The sequence below is a fragment of the Montipora capricornis genome, chromosome 6, assembly GCF_036669925.1.
Source record: "Montipora capricornis isolate CH-2021 chromosome 6, ASM3666992v2, whole genome shotgun sequence".
NCBI lineage: Eukaryota > Metazoa > Cnidaria > Anthozoa > Scleractinia > Acroporidae > Montipora > Montipora capricornis.
In genome coordinates, this window is record NC_090888.1 from 45,168,306 (window position 1) to 45,185,357 (window position 17,052).

The 17,052-nt window shown below is 38.7% G+C and overlaps 2 protein-coding genes across 5 annotated transcripts in view; one reads left to right on the forward strand and one right to left on the reverse strand.

Moving 5' to 3' along the window:
- Positions 1 to 3,218: 3,218 nt before the first annotated feature.
- Positions 3,219 to 13,747, reverse strand: LOC138052278 (uncharacterized). 3 transcript variants are annotated; one of them, XM_068898683.1, is made up of 6 exons: positions 13,685 to 13,732; positions 13,274 to 13,467; positions 8,984 to 9,183; positions 8,070 to 8,192; positions 5,676 to 5,840; positions 3,219 to 3,596 (listed from the first exon to the last, which is right to left on the reverse strand). In XM_068898683.1, exons 3-6 carry the CDS (start codon positions 9,173 to 9,175, stop codon positions 3,522 to 3,524), a joined length of 555 nt encoding a protein of 184 aa, XP_068754784.1. In that variant the 5' UTR covers positions 9,176 to 9,183; positions 13,274 to 13,467; positions 13,685 to 13,732; the 3' UTR covers positions 3,219 to 3,521. The 3 variants fall into 3 exon arrangements, with proteins under 3 accessions (XP_068754784.1, XP_068754782.1, XP_068754783.1); XM_068898681.1 differs by lacking the exon at positions 13,274 to 13,467 and having other exon boundaries at positions 13,685 to 13,747; XM_068898682.1 differs by lacking the exons at positions 13,274 to 13,467; positions 13,685 to 13,732 and adding an exon at positions 12,207 to 12,316.
- Positions 13,748 to 14,303: 556 nt separating this feature from the next.
- Positions 14,304 to 17,052, forward strand: part of LOC138052263 (uncharacterized) — a 7,448-nt gene continuing 4,699 nt past the window's right edge. The window contains exons 1-3 of one of the 2 annotated variants that reach the window (XM_068898662.1): positions 14,304 to 14,448; positions 15,298 to 15,725; positions 16,185 to 16,328. In XM_068898662.1, the coding sequence (XP_068754763.1) occupies positions 14,400 to 14,448; positions 15,298 to 15,725; positions 16,185 to 16,328 (621 nt within the window). In that variant the 5' untranslated portion in view covers positions 14,304 to 14,399. The remainder of the gene's footprint in view (positions 14,449 to 15,297; positions 15,726 to 16,184; positions 16,329 to 17,052) is intronic. The other variant, XM_068898663.1, reaches the window with a different exon arrangement.

Genomic DNA, 17,052 nt, shown 5'->3' on the forward strand with positions numbered 1-17,052 from the left:
CTAGCACTACGAACGTGACTCGATTTAGGACACAACTTTGTTGGAAGAGCGGCAAAACACTGCAACATTGCTGCGTCAAACAGAATTGTTGGTCGTAATGTTTGATCAAAAGCAAACTATCCAACATTTGATCGAACAAAAAATGTTGAACGAACATCTTCCAAAATGAGTGGTCAAACTGTCGAACAATGTTGGATCGAAGAAAGTTGGAGCCTTCAATCCAACTTTGTTCGATAGTTTGGCCAGGGCCGCTTAAGCTACATTAATTATCAGTTGACATACAGTGATAGTTATAGTGGTTTGCTAAATAGTGCACTAGCTATAATTTCAGACTTACGTTATGTCAATGTTAGCTGCCTTTGATTCTTTGCTCATAGATAATTATCATGCATATACATGTATGTTAACACTTGAACTTTACACATTAGCAATATACTGTCTGCCTAACGGGAAGTGTAATTTTTTTTTACTCTCATGACAGAGATTTATTAGGTATGGGAGCCATTTGCAACATGTACTTCAATTGAAATAGATTCATTAATGAAGTTGGTACAACATTTTCAGAATATATGTGCACAAACATCTGTTACTTATGAGATTAAAATGTGTTAACATTATGAAAATGTAAACCAACAGTGGAAGCATTGTTCATTCATTATATGTTCGAAAACAAAATTTTAGACTCTAGGAGCACTTAAATGGTGTTTATCTTTGTTCTTGCAAGGAATGTTCTGCTGTGTCATTTTATTATATTTGTTTTTACACCTCAAAAAGTATTGTAACTATTGCACCTCTCAAACAGTTGATAGTATCATTGAGAATGGAGGAGAAATTTATCTGAAATGTTACTCCAGCAAAATATGTTTTTATTTCTGATTTTCTAAAGAAATTAGACATAGGCCGCTGGCCATGTAAAAGTTATTCATAGAGCAAGATGTCAGGGAAATTTGTCTGGTGATGTGGTACCCAGTAAACAACAGCTTAGAACTGCCATTTTGGGTAATAAGGAAAGCAGCACAGGCTGATGTGAATTTCTAGCTACTGCATTAGTTGTGTTTTCCTGTGGTATGCAAAGCAAAAGATGAGTTACCACGTTTTTGTATACAATGGTTCTGAACCAAAAAATGTAACAAAAGTATTTTCAAATGTAGATTCTGTTATTGATCTCTTTTGTTCTATTATTCAAAGTAAATTTGATTGTTTTGAAACAAACTATGAGGTTGCATTTCTTAGATGTTTATGTGAATTATCAAATATAGAAAGAAAGCAAATAATAAGAAAGCATAAATCTACTTCAGAAATTGCAGCAAACTGGAAGAAAGAGGAGAGGAATTTACAACCCAATGGACCCAGAGAAAAAAAAAAGAACTTCCTTCAAATTGTTTTGAAAAGTACTGGTCTATGGACCCATCGAAAAAAACAGACTCTTTCAAATAAAGATGAAAAGTATAGGTCAATGAACTCACACGAAAAAGAAACAAAAGTACAAATAACCTGGCCGCGCATGAGTATAGGCTACTTAGAACCTCTTGTTGTTTCCATAACACGGTTTTGTCTGATCTCTGAAGCTGCAAAAAGTTTAAGATCGTCAATATAGAAAAGCTTGGTGACCTTTGCGTCAACATGCTTCGAAAGTTTGTATCCTTCAGCAGCACTTCTCTTCCAAGCTATCGGATTCAATCAAACCGTGAACAGCCTGGCACGTAACGCGTTCCCCTGTGGTAAATCCATGTTGAATATTATTGGCTCAGAGGTATGCCGCTCTTGCCTTGTGGTCACCACTTCCCTTGTATTCCAACTCCTACATAACTTGCCGATGGCCTCACGCAACCTGTTTGGAAACCTATGTCGGAGGATCATCATCTCTTTCAGCCAGCCGTAGTCCACAGAGCAGTAAGCTCTCTTTGTTATTATTACTATTATCTGCAGTATACACGTATGGGTTCTCCAATATTAAAAGTACATGGGGCGCAAAGCGTAGCCATGTCCTCTTACGGAACGCAAGTCTCTATATAAAGGAGCGTTTTAAAATGGTAAAATACATTTAAAAAAAAATTCTTAAAATCCTAAATCCTAAATCCTAAAGTCCTATAAAATAAAATTAAATTTTTTTTTAAAAAAAACTTTTAAAAAATCGTTAAAATTTTCTCATACTCTCTAATTCCTAAAGTTCGTAAAGTTATTTGACGGTGGCCTTGAAGGCCCGCGCTATGTTAAGCGAACTTGAGATGATAGCTTTCTGCATCTTTCTCAGAACCTCCTTTCCTCTAGCGCCTACAAGTTTCTTTATTGTTTTCTCTAAATCTTTAGACCAACCGCCTAGCACATCAATCACTACGTTGCACTGTTCCACGACATAGCCAGGGTACTGCTTCCTTAACTCCCAGCGCAGTGGAGCATACTTTTCCGTCTTCTCCCTCTAACTCATTTCAACTGCCCAGACTCGTTTCCTCCTCTGATCCACAAATCTGACGTCCACTCTCTTGGCCTTGACATAGCTTTGTTTGGCATACATTGGTATATCCCTATTATTATTATTATTATTATTATTATTATTATTATTGTTATTATTATTATTATTATTGTTGTTGTTGTTGTTGTTGTTGCTAGTATTATTATTATTATTATTATTATTATTATTATTATTATTATTATGAGCTTTATTTAAGTGTCAAGTTCTTTGGCGTTGGGGCACTAATTGGGAACACAGTTCATAGAAATAAACTCAAATCAAATCTAGTCAAATTTTGGTTTTTGAGGTGAAGGGTAAACTGAAGTACCCGGGGGAAACCTCTCGGAGCAGAGAACAGAAATAAATTCACACCCACATATGACGCCAATCGATCCCAAGCCACATTAGTTGCAGGCGAGTGTTCTGACCGTTTGACTCAACACTGCACCTCTCTCTGTTATCTGCACATATCGTGTAACTTCTCAAGACAAAGAGAGAGGGAGCGAGAAGTTAGGATAAAAGAATTCTCATGCTTTATGGCAACCAGCGGCCTGCTGTTTCACTAAGAGGCTATACTAAATCTCTCTATGGAAAGAAAGTGTGCAAAGTCTGGATTTTTTGTCAGGCTTCTTTGTGAACTGTTGAAGTCGCCTGGGATCATTTTTCACATAAGACACATTTCTCTTCTGTAACTTACTGCACAGTGGTCACATTTTGTACATGACGTTATATTTGCAAGCAAAGAACAAGCACTCAGACAACACAAACACTTCTGAATTTCATATTCACAAATATACAAAAAATCTGGGGACCGAACATTTACATTCACATTCATTTCAATCGCCTAAAATGTTCCAATTTAGCAAAATTGACACAAGTCCGGATTCTCCTGATTTTTCAGTATGTATAAAAATAGATAAAGGGGTTTAGTGCTGCGTCGACGTGAAGTGGGAAGTGAAATAAAGAAAAGGGTTTGCCAATGCAACTGGGTTGATATGGACCACCGTAGAGAAATTTGGAAGCTCAGGTTTCGAGCGTTAGCCCTTGGCCGCTCTGACGAAACAGACTGTCACGAGGATACACTTGCCAGCCCAGTGCTTATGTGCTCGTGCTCAACTCCAGGCCTTGGTTCCTTGGAGGGAATCTGAAAAAGATTCAAAATAAAAGACATATGCTTACAAGCAAAAAACATTATTTGTGACAGAAAACCCTTAAAGTTCCAGCAACGATTTATCATGTTTCACAAGTCGGACATAAAATTTTAGACATGAGATTTTCGTTTTATCCTTGCACTTTATGCTTTTAAATTATTCACCAAAACATTGCACTCGCCCACGGATCGTGCAATTTTGAGAACTTTCAAAACATCTCGTGCCCGTAAATCACGAAATGCGCAAGCAAGTTCATACGATTTCCTACGAGTTACAATTTCCGAGAAAAAAAGAAGAGCCAAGTTATGAAAGAAAGGAAAAATTGGAATTAAAAGACTGACAAAGGAGGCGTAAATTGTTAAATGTCGCTCTGAAAGAAAGAAAGAAGAAAGCCCCATTTTAGGAGTCTGTACCCTGTTTCTATGGTGATTGAAACCAAAGTTGTGATTGGTTGATTTTAAGTACAACTTTCAATGTGATTGGCTTATTCAACTGTCCGATAACAACTTGGTAAGTGAATTAGTGGAAAATTGGAGTTTTTTAAACCAATCAAAATCGAGGAAATTGTAATTTTTATGATTATTTCCATTACCGTAAAAATTAAAACGAGTATAAAGTATTGATTGCATCTTCGGACACCACTGATTAATGAGCTCGCTAATGACTGAATTTAAGATAGGGTCGAAACTTTTTTTTTTGGTTAATTTAAATTTCTATTTTTATCGTTGATAGCGGAGCACCCTTGGTTAGAAAATATGGTAACCATCTTGCTGAGAAAATTTGATTTTGGTCATCGCACAACCGTACGTTCGTCCACCCCTCCATGTATGCCAACGTGAAACTGTGGTGAAACCCGCGTTTTTTGGCGGGAAGTTGTATGGCCGACTGTGTTTGACACTGCAGTTTACACAAAACGCAGACAGCGAAAAACAAACCAAATTTAATAATAATAATAATAATAATAATATTTAACGGTTGATGAGCGCGTACGATTTTTATTCATAAGTTGTGTAAAACAAACGAACGAGGGCAGCGAGTGAGTCTGTTTTACACAACGATTGAATAAAAATCGCACAAGCGAACTAACTGTGAAATAGCTTATTTATTATATACATACCGAGATTCATAAGTGAATAGAACTTAAAGATAAACATATCATTATTTTCTTTCAAAGGAAAACAACGCGCCGTCAAGCCGCCTCACAGTTCGATAGTTGCACTGAAATGGCTTCCTTGTAAAATACTTTACATCTAACTTATCAAGTAAAACTGCTGTTAAAAGGCATACTTTTTTTCTTCAAATGGCACTCAAAGCTAGCGAAGAATGCCCTTAAGGAATTAGGCTAGTACTCCTCGTCTTCTTTTCTGCGAACCGTTATAAGGAACTCGCTGAGAAACTTGTTCAGCTCTTGAGAATTCTTGGAACAGAGCAACATCGTGTTTGGCCTTTTTCTTGGTTTTTTCATTTTCATTTCCGTCTATGAACTCTTCTACTGATGAATCTAAGATCTGAAAACGGTTATCTGATCGCCTAAGCTCTTAGAAATGTGCTATTTGTCACTCAAGAGGAGCGGCGAGCAAGCGATACGGTTTTGTTCACTAGTGAAAATAATGATATAGCCAATCAGAGCGTCAATACGTTGTTTTTCACCAGTGAAAAAAATCGTATGACCAATCAGCTGGCTTCTCTAGCTCGAAGAGACTATTTTTATCGCGACGCTTTTTCGCGCGTAAGTCTCGGTATGTATTTAACAATACATACCGAGCCCAAGGGCTACAGGTCAATAGCCCATGAGGCGAAGCCGAATGGGCTATTGACCCGTCGCCCTTGCGGGCGATGGGTCTAATTGTTTTATTATCACCCAACTTGTCGGACAGAAAAGGCAAAGACAAATAACCTGGGAGCTCCGCGTTTAGGCTTGGCTAAATCTATGTATTAAGCCATTATTTCATCCGGCCAGTCCTAATAATCTCCCAGACATCAAATAAATTGCACCACGCTAACATGTCTGAAGCAGTCTCTCTCCTCGAGCAAAGTGCGCCAGCAGAAAGGTAATTTTGTAAAATGCTTACCATGGAAACTGTTAATGTCAACTGTTCAGTTTTCAATAGAGTTTCACCATCTAGATTTCCATTCAAAACTGTGAGTACAGCTTGCATGCTGGATGCATCACTTTTTGGAAGAGTGAAGGTGACTTTCTCCGGTAAACGCATCTCGTCCACTTTAATCCTTTCAACCTGCAGCATACAAAACCAAATAAGGAGTTTTAGCAAGGATAATAATGTCAACGTCAACTATAAATAACGTCATTTCAAAATATAAATTGGCGCTATCGTAAGTATTTCGCGATTATTCCATCTTGTTCACCTTGAACAATAGGGGCGAACTATCATATATATAGTAACTGGATTTATAGGGACGGTTTTAAGTGAAGATAATAAGTGAACGATTTCCTGTTGTATGCTCAGGTTGTCGTCAAGACCTGAAATTTGGTGATTTCAGGTTGTTGTTTTGTGGACTACGGCAAAGAATGCACCGAAATGTGTGCCGCACGTACAGCACGATTTGTTTTTCTTTCCTTAACCAATGATGTTCTTGCTTTTTGGCGTTGTCGTTGGCGTAGCCGTCGTCTTTGGTAAAACTCCCTAATGTCGGTTTCACAGACGGATAAAAAAAAGTTCATGTCATATGACTCGAACACTTTTAACTTAAAAGTTTTTTGTTACTGACCCGTTTCAATAGTCTTACACTGCTTCGGTTACAGATCAGCCAGTTTTAATTTGCCATGAGGGCAAAACAAAAGCATTAAAAAAGACAGCACCTTTTCAAAAAGATATGGAGCCGTATCCGCTGTCATCAACGGTTTATGAGTTTCGCTTACGCTGTAGACCGAAAGCATGCAAAAGTGGTCAGTGCTAAATAATTATCACTTTTACCTTTTTGTTCATATACATGCCTTAATAAACCAAATAAAGGAGATACTGAAAAATCGGAGGGACGTTTTCCCTGGAAAACGCAATGAGGAAGGTTTTGCGATCCCCCTTTTCCTTGTAGTCCAGCCTTCAAGGCCGATAGGCCTTCAATAGAAAAATTAACTTTGTAGAGGATATGTAAAGAAATTTTTGAACTTTCAGATATGAAATGTTATGATCATTGCAGATAAGGAAACATTTTAGGGAATTGTAGAGGAACCTAAAAAGGGGCATGATTAAACGGGACTTGAACTCGCACTGTGAGATTGCTCTTTACTCTGCTCTTACTTTTGAGCAACCTGAAATAAATTTAGAATATAGGGATATTCTTTTCATTCACTTCCAGCAGGATACAAATTAAACTCAATATTAACCAGCTCTCATTAGAAATAGAACGAAAGCTGCGGGTGACAAACGTGAGGCTAAACAAGGGCATAACTGAAATAGCCTCATGTTCGTCACCGCAGTTTGCATTCTATTTCTAATCAAGCTTCGTTAGCCAAAGACAAAAAGTACTTACAATCTGTCAGCTGGCTTGATACTTTAGTTATTAGAGCAAGTGCGGTGCAACCTCACGTATAGAATCTTTAACAGTAAAACAAGCAAATATACTACTTTTTTGACCCCTTTATATCCGCCACTCCTCGTATTCTGCGCATGTGTACATGTATGTGACAACCATGTGACACAACGACACTGCAGGTCAGCACAGTCATAGGATCGAATCGCTTTCAAGCCCCCTTGGATTTTTCAGGCTTCAGCACTTGCAAATGTTTAAGTTGCTTAGCTAACTGCGATGATGTTTCTAACTTTCATTGCATGAGCAATCTAGCCGTCGTTAATTCACTCAAACAGGGTTCTTCCGCGACCCGAATCGCGTCGCGCGCAACGCGCCTTGGTAAATTACTTTTGAGCGGTACTGTAACGAAAAGGCTTGAGGCCCAACTTATGAAAATCTTAATTCCTCAAAGGAAGCACATGGTCTAACCTAATAATAACAATAGTTTAATAGTTTAATATTTATAGTGCGCAAGTTACATGTAAATATGAACAATTGCTGCTAAGCCAAAAATTAAACAAAAAATCAAACCAGAAGAGCAGGGGGTTTTCTCCTCTCTTTTCTAATCACACGGGTTAAGGCATATCAGGGTCCTGAGAAGGACTGCTTTTGGTGACACCGACTGACGTTTTGACAACCTGAGCGGAAGTAATCCTCAAAGTCAAGGCTCTGAAAAGTCAGCCAATGTCATCATCAACAACAGCCTCTTTCTCGGGACTACTGTCACCTGAACGATATCGCTTCATCAAGTTTTAAACAGTCTTCAATAATCATGATACAATCCAAACAAGGTTTAGGTTGTCGCATGCGAATGCTTATTTCATTGATGCGACCAAATGGCCAGGTTTTAAGTCATTTTCCGTTGAGGAACTGACACGTTGGAACATAATAATAATGTAAGTGAAACACACATTGTACTAAACGTTGGTCATTACCTTTTTTATAGCTTCTAGATCTTCCATTTTCAGAATAGCAATAATTTTGTCAGCAGAAGATGACTTCTTCCAGCAAAACTTATCAGAATGCACTCGACGCAATCCTAAACAAAGTTTTTCTTCCTGTAAAGTAGATATATAAAGTCACGTAATGCTGTTAGCGGACCGGTTGATTGACAGGAAAACTGGGCCACTAACGTTAACTTACTACAATAGGACGAAATGCTAAATTGACAAGAATTGCCGAATATCAGTTTGACAGAAAAACGTCGCTCTGAGATAAGGAGGTACTGACATGCCACCTTCTTATCCATGAATTTGATTTCGCCATCATTAAAATTTTCTTCGTCTTCTAACCAGTACTGGAATGTTCTTTCTAAAATGATCACAAAGACAGGCATACTTGCTTTCTTCCATTCCAGTCAGTTGGACGCCTATTTCTGATGAGACGCCATATAAGATTATTGAAAAAAATGAAAAAAAAAACTCACTCAAATGAAGCAAAATCACGAAGCACGTAACCGGCTGTTTAATTAGGAATTAAGACGACAAATTTTAAGAAGTTCAACTGGGCCCCGCTTCTTCAGTACAGTCCCGAAAAATTGCCAGATACCGAAAGATATCCGTGAAACTTTAAAACTGCTATCCTTTTTTTAATCCAGTGCCTTGTAAGCCATGATATCCACTCTTTTTGAAAAACTTTCCATGTAACATGTTTTCCAGATAAGAGCAAAGTTAACACGCCTTTAATCCACGTGTGCCTTTTGAATATACAAGGTTATGGATCCCGAAATATCCAGGGAAAATTTGGAGCTTTCCACAAAAGCAAATGTAAGTTATTTTTATGGCAGACTTGACCAACTTTCTCGTTCTTTCTTTTACTCTGGTAGCAAATCTTTTCATTCGAAGAATACCTGAATAAATCTTGATCTGTTTTTAGATGAAGCTCTTGAAAGGTATAAGAAAAGTTGCTGGCGGGGATGGTTTTGTCCATGGAAGTCTGTTGGCTGGACGCAGCTGAATACGTCTAGCAAGTACGTGTGGTCCTTACTGCATGGTTCCACACACGTTTTTTGCTCTCTCGGGGGGACTTCGTCTGACATCATGGCAAGAACTGCATGAAAGAAAACCGCGTTGAGATCATTATAGGCAACAAGGAGGTTACTGGCTGTGATATTCTTCCAGGTAATCTTCGTCTTAATCATAATCCGACAGGTCTGTTTAAAGGGTTTTGAAAAAGATAAGAATACTCCGCAAACATTAATAAAGACTGGAGCAAAAAGAACAGAAGATTTCTGATTAATTATGTGATGGAAACAAGATGATGAATAGTTTTGAAGACCCAAAGTCAAACTGCTTGAGCAGATTCAGGATAATATCAGGATCATGGGAACCCAAGCAGGTCAATGAAGGAAGCAAAGCAAGAAGACCAACACGCTGGCACCGATTGGGAACAATATTTTTTCAGCAAAGGCCCCGTATCTCTACGGATCTAATAAGCAAGATTTGTATGATAGACAGGCAACAATTATTCGACTGGAAAGCCTCTATGACACTAGTTAGACGAAAACACACAGATCATATAGACTCCAGTATGAGCCTGTTATAGTCTCCTAACATCTCACTGGGAGGTGACACATGGCTCAAGACAAAGGGCTTGGGATGTCAATGACTATCAGGGGCCAGATCATGAGTCAACGTGCTAAACACAGCCAAGGATGATCTCGGCTTGTCAAACTTGTACTGAAAAACAGATGACTCGCCACAAACTTTATTTATAGTTAATTTATGCTTGTACTAATTGCACCCCAAATAATAAATTTAAAACTGCTCATGTATTTACCGTGATATGCTGTGGATTGTGTCGATGCATCATCAATTCAGTCTCGTGACCAGGACGCGCGCAAGAAGCAGCAAGAATTCATGGCCGCCTCACTAACAATTACTTACTTGCATGTTAATATAATACCCTGGTGACTTTAGGATTTTAAAGCATATTACCAGTTTAATTTGTGTTTCGCCCTTTATAAAACGTTCTATTTTGTGGACATTGAATTTAAATCGAGAGACAAGACTGATCACCGCCTGAGTGTTCAAGGAATGCCTTTTGCCCGTCACGTCGCCTAGAAATGTTTCTAAATCACGTAAATAACTAGACGATAGCCACGACTATAGAAATATCAAAACTATCGGCCAGGGTGGGTGTACTGAAAGTTTCAAATTGAGCTCATCCGATTTTGAGAATTTTAAATTGAAAACATCGCTCGTACCCGCTGACTTCGATCTGTCTGCAATGCGGCTTCCCCAAACCTGTGGCAAGTACCATGTAATTGAGGTTCAAAGCTAACGATCGCTGACAAACTGAGAGACATCAAAAAACCCGAATACACAAGAGCACTATGGGTGACGCGTGACATGTAAGAAAACTTACTCAATGACATTCATTTTCGAACCGAAAATAGAGTTTTTTATAAACAATGGTGGCTTATTCTGGGTTGAAAATTTAGTCTCTCCTAGGAAAAACTCAGTAGGTCTACTCAATTTAACCTTCCATGGAAAACATATCAGATTTATTTATATGTTTCAGAGAGTTTGGGTTTGGGTTACACAAAAAATACACGAAGGTACAAAAGTCTTCGTCGACATTTTTAGGTTATCAATGCTGATAATGCTCACCTGTAGACGTCAACAACTCCGCAAGGCATTCGTCGTAGAAAATAAAGGAATATAATACTTTTCAAGATTAACTTTTGAACCTTCCCAGTGAAAGTATGTCACGAAGAGTTCATCATAGGTCGGTAGACTGTCGATCGAGAGTCGACTGCTAATCGATCGCTTATGCACGTTTGCGCATAGATTGCGCTGTGTTCGATTCCTGTACAGCAACTTAACCCTAATCTTCTACGTTCCTTTAATGGTGACAACATTAAATTATCTGCAAATTTAAAAGCAAAGCTCCGAAAGGTTATATAGGCTAATGGACGAGAATCGTAAAATTGTCTCTTCCGCAAAAGACCTTGGCGTGACTGACTCGAACCTTAAGCGGACTGCACACATTGCTCAAATGGTTGCAAAATCTAATAGCATGCTGGGATTTCTAAAAGCGAACTGCTCGGGTGACCTCAAGAAGGATTCCCTCAAGCTGCGTTATACTTCCCTTATGCGCTCCACCTGTGGTACGCCTCACAGCTTTGGGTGCCAAAATCTCCCACATTGATGCTGGATGTAGAAAATATCCAAAGGAGAGCTACACGGTTTATTTGCATGAACTCTGAACTCTCATACAAGGACTGACTTTTGAACCTTAACCTCCTATCTGTTAACTACAAGCTGGAATATATTGATTTATTATTTTTCTACAAGTGTATTTATGGACTTACTGACATTAATCTAAATAACCTTGTTCAATTTTGTAGTGGGCGTTCCCTTCGGGGATCTTCTGGGCTTTTTTTAAATAACAAATCCGATAATACATCTCTTTTCCGCAAATCTTTCTTCATCCGAATAACTAATCTATGGAATGCATTACCTATCGCTATTGCTGGTTTTCACTCACGTGATCAACAGCCATGTTTTTCAACGAAAACAAAAGGAAGCGTTTGCATAATAATAGAGTTAAATTCCGGGAGGATTTGGTCGGGGCACCAACATGGCCGCCTTTTCTTTGTTTAGGGCACCAACATGGCGGTCGTGACGTCATGTGAAAACCGAGAATAGGATCGGAGGTTGAGTTAGTACCTTTAAAGAAAAAGTTGAAATCGTTTTTCTAGAAGAGACTAAGTTCAGTTTTCAATCAAGATGACATTAGTCTGTCCGAAATGCCGCCGCACCTTCTTGTTAACTTTCTTTGTTCTGAATACTTCCTTCTTTTGGTTTTCCTTTTATTAGTGGGGTTCCAGGGAATGGTTATCAATTCTTTTTAAGGGGTTGGTTAGGTGGTGGGTATACCTAGCATGGGACCAGTGCTCTATAGTATGCCCACCAGCCTCAGGGAGAATTTTGTAAATGAAATAAAATAAAAATAAATAAATGCCGAGCTACACTGAATATTCACTATATATGTAGCAAGAGTTTTTTCTTTCCTGTGTCGCTACTGACTTAATCAAGTAGAAGGTTAAAAAACACGAAGATATAAACCTTGCTGCAATTCTCTGTGGTCCTCAGAAGCTGAAACCTTAACTGACTAGGCCGTCCAAAATAGTCGAGAACACCTGATCAATTCCTCCACAGTTTTGGCCTTTGCTCGAGACGATCTTTATATACCGGTACCATGACCTTCCTGCAAAATTTATCCCGTTGGGAATCCCCTAATCGACTTGAGCTAAGAAGCTAAATTTGTTAGTCGAGGTTATAGATGGTTTTCACGTGACGTCATCATTTTCTAAAATCCAAAACTAAAGAGCCACGAAAGTTTTTATCCTCATCAGGCATAAGAGGCGGTAAATTTGTATCCATTTGCAATTTTAAAGCTCAATAGCGTGCTTCGTTTGGAAACCAGAGCATTTTGAATTTCTGAGTTATAGCGGTGCGTGACACGAGGCGACGATCGAGTTTATTGAGAAATATATATTTATCTCATGGTTTTGAGCCTTTTTAGAATTTAAAGCATTAGGAAAAGTGCTTAGGTAAATAGCTGTCTGTTCAGTACAGATGATCACTCGCCTAGATAGCCAAAGTAAGTAACAGATGTTGACACTATTTTCCGGCCGCCATATTGGTGCACCACAGATGTGCACCAACATGGCGTTTTCATACTGGGCTCTGTAAATTTCTGCGAAACATTTCGACGAATATCTGAAGTTTGGGGAAAGGCACAGGCCTAAAACTTGGAGAGGTTTCTTCTTCATTTATCATCTACAACATCACGAATTCTTGACTTTTTCCACTGGATGGTTTTCGATTAATTTTTTTATTGCGTGACAGTGAAAACGATCGTTCAAATTGCGTGAGCATATGACCAAGTTATTGTGCCAGATCACGCAAGGTGTTTTTCAAGGCAAAAGCATTTCGCGGCTCCCAACCTGAGCTAATTTTAAATGCGATGAAGAGGCAGCTGGCGGCCTAGCACAAATAAAACCTTCTCAAAAAATATATCTTGTTTATCAATTAACGAATTGCAGAATTCAAGCGAAGTAGACGAAAACGAATCATACGAAGCTATAGATTACTAGAAAGAAAGAGAACACTCAAAACATATTACATACTTTTTGAATGATTTTTGGATAGGGCCAATTGTTTTAAAAGCCTCTATACACATCTGAGACTCAGAACTTCAACATGATGACCCCTTGCTGCTTCTGCATGGGGTCTCCGATTTGCGTCGAGTGGGTTGATGTTGGATCTGCTCTCACAACTGTATTCTTCCTAATGGATCCGTACCAGCCAGCGAACCAAATTACTTAACAAATAAAAGCATTTGAGAGAATAATAGAGTCAAAGTAAAAACGTCTTTTCTCTAATGACGTAAAAACATGTTTTTTAAACGACTGCCATTTAGGAGGCCTGCTCGTTCAATAGTTAACCATTGTATTTTACCAAAGGAGGGCCTTGTTTATGATTTACATCTATCAAAACATACGTGTCAGTAAATCAACAGATTTCTCATCGAAACTTACCTTCTGCTATTATCAAGATCCATCGAAAGTAAGATTTTTGAGGGCACTACATTAGGGGATTCCCCAAGTCGTTTGTGGCTTGAATGATCTGCATAAATATTAATGCTTTCGAAAGCGTTTTCAGTTTCGGTTGGGAAAGACCCGGTTGACATCGGTAGATACTGCGTTATATTTCCTTAAACCGCAAATAAGCTAACTTATCTTATAATTCTTGGAAGAAAATATGTGGATGAAGGTTTCAAACATAGTGTGATCGTGCAAGTGTTACGTGACCCATCGCTAGCTACCGAGCACGTCACGGAAGTTTTCATAATTTTAGAGTTGTTATTCGAGGTTGAATGAGTTTATAAAGTCACCATTAAAGTTTCATCTTTTCATGAGAACATTCGATTATCTCACGTTCTTCACGGTCAAAGTGAAAATGTTAATGAGTATAGGCGGATGTGCAACGCTGCAAAACTTCCGCTTGGGAAGAACCCCGAGATGTTAACTTTCCTTACTGAATAACATATAAAATACCAAATTGCGCTCCAAGGAAGTTTTAATTCATAACAATAAATATTAAACAAGGAGTGTGGAAACCGTAAATCCGGCGTGAAATATAATATGAGGTAATTTTTGTTGACCTTATTAAGGTGTAAGCGGCTATGACCTGTGGATATAAATAAAGGCAACGAAACAAGTTCTGCACAGTACGCCAGAGCCTCGCAAGAAAATGGTACTGTCACTCTACGGAGTTAAAAAACCAACAAGTTTGACTATTGGTAAGCTTTTGATTTTGTCTGCAATGGCGTTTTCACAAAAGCAACCACTACGTTTAATCTTCTTGGGTAGGGTGTCCCAGCAACAGCAAACCGCTTTCTTCGCAGTGTCACCAAAAATGTTCTTGTTTAAGTACGTTTTCTCTTTGCACAGCATAAAATTTTATTGTGTCTGATTCACTGGCAACGACAACAACTAAATTTATAATTATACAATGCGGTTTAAACTTTAGGAAACAAGTTCAGTGGAATTGAACGTAACGCACTCCGTCCGAGCACTTATGACATAATAATACACCAAATTTTTTGTGAACGGCACAATAATATTGAAGTCTGAGAACCAGATTAGAGTTAAAACTAGTTTACATGTTCTCACGTTTATTTTGCGTCTTAGTCACATCTTTTCGCAGAGTAAAAAGGAGAACTATTCAGGAAGGCTGATATTCTTCAGGAGAGTGTGTAACAGTCGGGTTTACCTGATATCCAAGTGATGGCATAATTATTCCCACATACAAGCACTGCAGAATTGTGCCTTTGTGGTAAAGATCAAACCTTTCAATCGGTTAAATTTGGGACGGGGTATAGAAAAACAATTGCTTCCAAGGAACGGTGGTTTATGAAAAACGGTTCCCTGAGACAGGTCTGTTGGCAAAGGCATGTTTGCCAGTTCTTATGCTTGCTATGTACATTTGTATTTGTGTGTTGATCAATACTTTAAAAAGGTTCGAGAGAACAGAATTTTCAGAGAAAGGTAATGATTTAATTAATATATGGAAAAGCCAGGCAAAGGACTAGGGAAACTCAATCCACAAAAGTTAGTTTACAGAATGTACCATATTTGTTTTGTTTCAGTTGACCAACAACAGGTCAACAACGACCGGGGCTCGAAAAACCTTCAAGTCAGCTGCTGTTACGACCTCAAGAAAGGACAAAACACTGTATCAATTGAGCACAGCTGTCTGGTGGACGCAGGTAACACATGGAATATCGATTTGAAATGTCGACCGAAACAAATGGTCGTCAAAGCACCATCTGGACAATCAGATCGCTGGAGAAGCCTAAAGGAGGTTTACCCTGATGCAAAAATAGAACACAAACATAATGACATCGAAGTAACCCTTCCAGTGCTACCGGAAGACATTGAAATCGCTGCCTTTGGACGTCCAGAAAAAAACGACAAGAAACGAATGCAAATAGCGGCTTTTGCAGAGCAGCCAAGGCAAGGACAAAACTGGAAGATTTTGATCTATCTGGTAGATGATACGACAACAGGATGTAAGGTACTTCTGCATTCCCTTATATTATTTCTTTACGGCTTTACTCCAATTTGTGTGGCGGAAGTGTTTCCGGCATCCTTATCCCATTGGGTTGATCGGATTACCTTAGGGCCGGCTTCTTCGGCAACCAAAGCTTATGATATAGGGTTTTTCTATGTCTTTAGGTACTACAGTGCACTTGCTTTTGAGATTGACCGTAAATGAATGTAGTCACCATGTACTGTGGCTGTAGGCATTCTACGCTGGACCTTTACGGGGGGTTTGGAAGAAGGCAATTATATAAGTTGAAGGCCAGTAATTGGTACCGATCACAGGGCACTACTTTATCTGCAACTATAATTCTAGAAATGTATTGCATTTTTCAAATAGTCAGCCTTGAGTCAGTACAGCCGCATCTGTTTTGTATCAGTTTTGATGATCCACGATTCTGAATCGATACATTTCGAACGTTGCAATAATTAGCAGGTGTGCCAGAAAGAAGAACAAAGACATCGTAAACTTCTGGTTCCAGTGGCTGGGATCTTTGTGTCCAACAGTGATGAGGATATCAGAATTGAACTCGATGCATTAGAACACGGATGGAAGATCAAAGGAAGTAAAGTGAAGGTAAGCAAAAAGGTTTAAAGTTTTATATTAGCCTGATAATCACTTTCCGGCAACAAAAAATAAGGGTACCTGAGTTCGTTTTTGATATATAAACGTTTTAAGACAAAATATAGGATGCTTTTAGATGGTGTTTTTGTTGTCATGATAGCGTATTACGTCATATTAATGAGAACCTCACTTAAGCAATTATTGGTGTTTCATTTGGTGCAATAACATTGCCGTTATGTTAAAACTGAATTGATCCTGCTAAAATACATTTCCTCAAAATTGTCGAAACTGGCTGATGAGCCACGTTAACTTTTTCCGAATTTTCTACGATCGATTCCTAGAAAGAATCATTTCCCGCGCATAGTAGTCCGTTTTTCCGGCCTTGACACTGAAGTTCTCCCTGCGAAAAGGAATGATTAGTTGTGTAGACGATGAACAAGTTTAGCCTTAATTTTCCTATTTATATTCATGACTCGTACACAAGGATGGGTGTGCAGCTCGAACTGTGAGCCTGAGTGTTTAATGCCGTCCGAGTATCGTTACAAAGCTCAGATAAGATACTAGTTACAAGGTAAACATAAAGTAAGAACCACTCAGGCTAAAGTCTGTGCAACCGCCTGATACGCAAACCCAAAAACCCAGTGGGAAAATAGGAACGTATTCCCCAACCAAATGCAGGCGCACTAACCTCTGGGGGCTAGAGGTAATATAAGATTTCCAGACATACAAAGTGATC

Excerpts from the sequence above, each read along its gene's own strand:
- LOC138052278 (XM_068898681.1), bottom strand. The coding sequence starts at position 9,175 with ATGATGTCAGACGAAGTCCCCCCGAGAGAGCAAAAAACGTGTGTGGAA. Across the intron at positions 8,193-8,983 it reads ACAGATCAAGATTTATTCAG|GAAGAAAAACTTTGTTTAGG; the intron begins GTATTCTTCGAA and ends TCTACTTTACAG. Across the intron at positions 5,841-8,069 it reads ATCTAGAAGCTATAAAAAAG|GTTGAAAGGATTAAAGTGGA; the intron begins GTAATGACCAAC and ends TGTATGCTGCAG.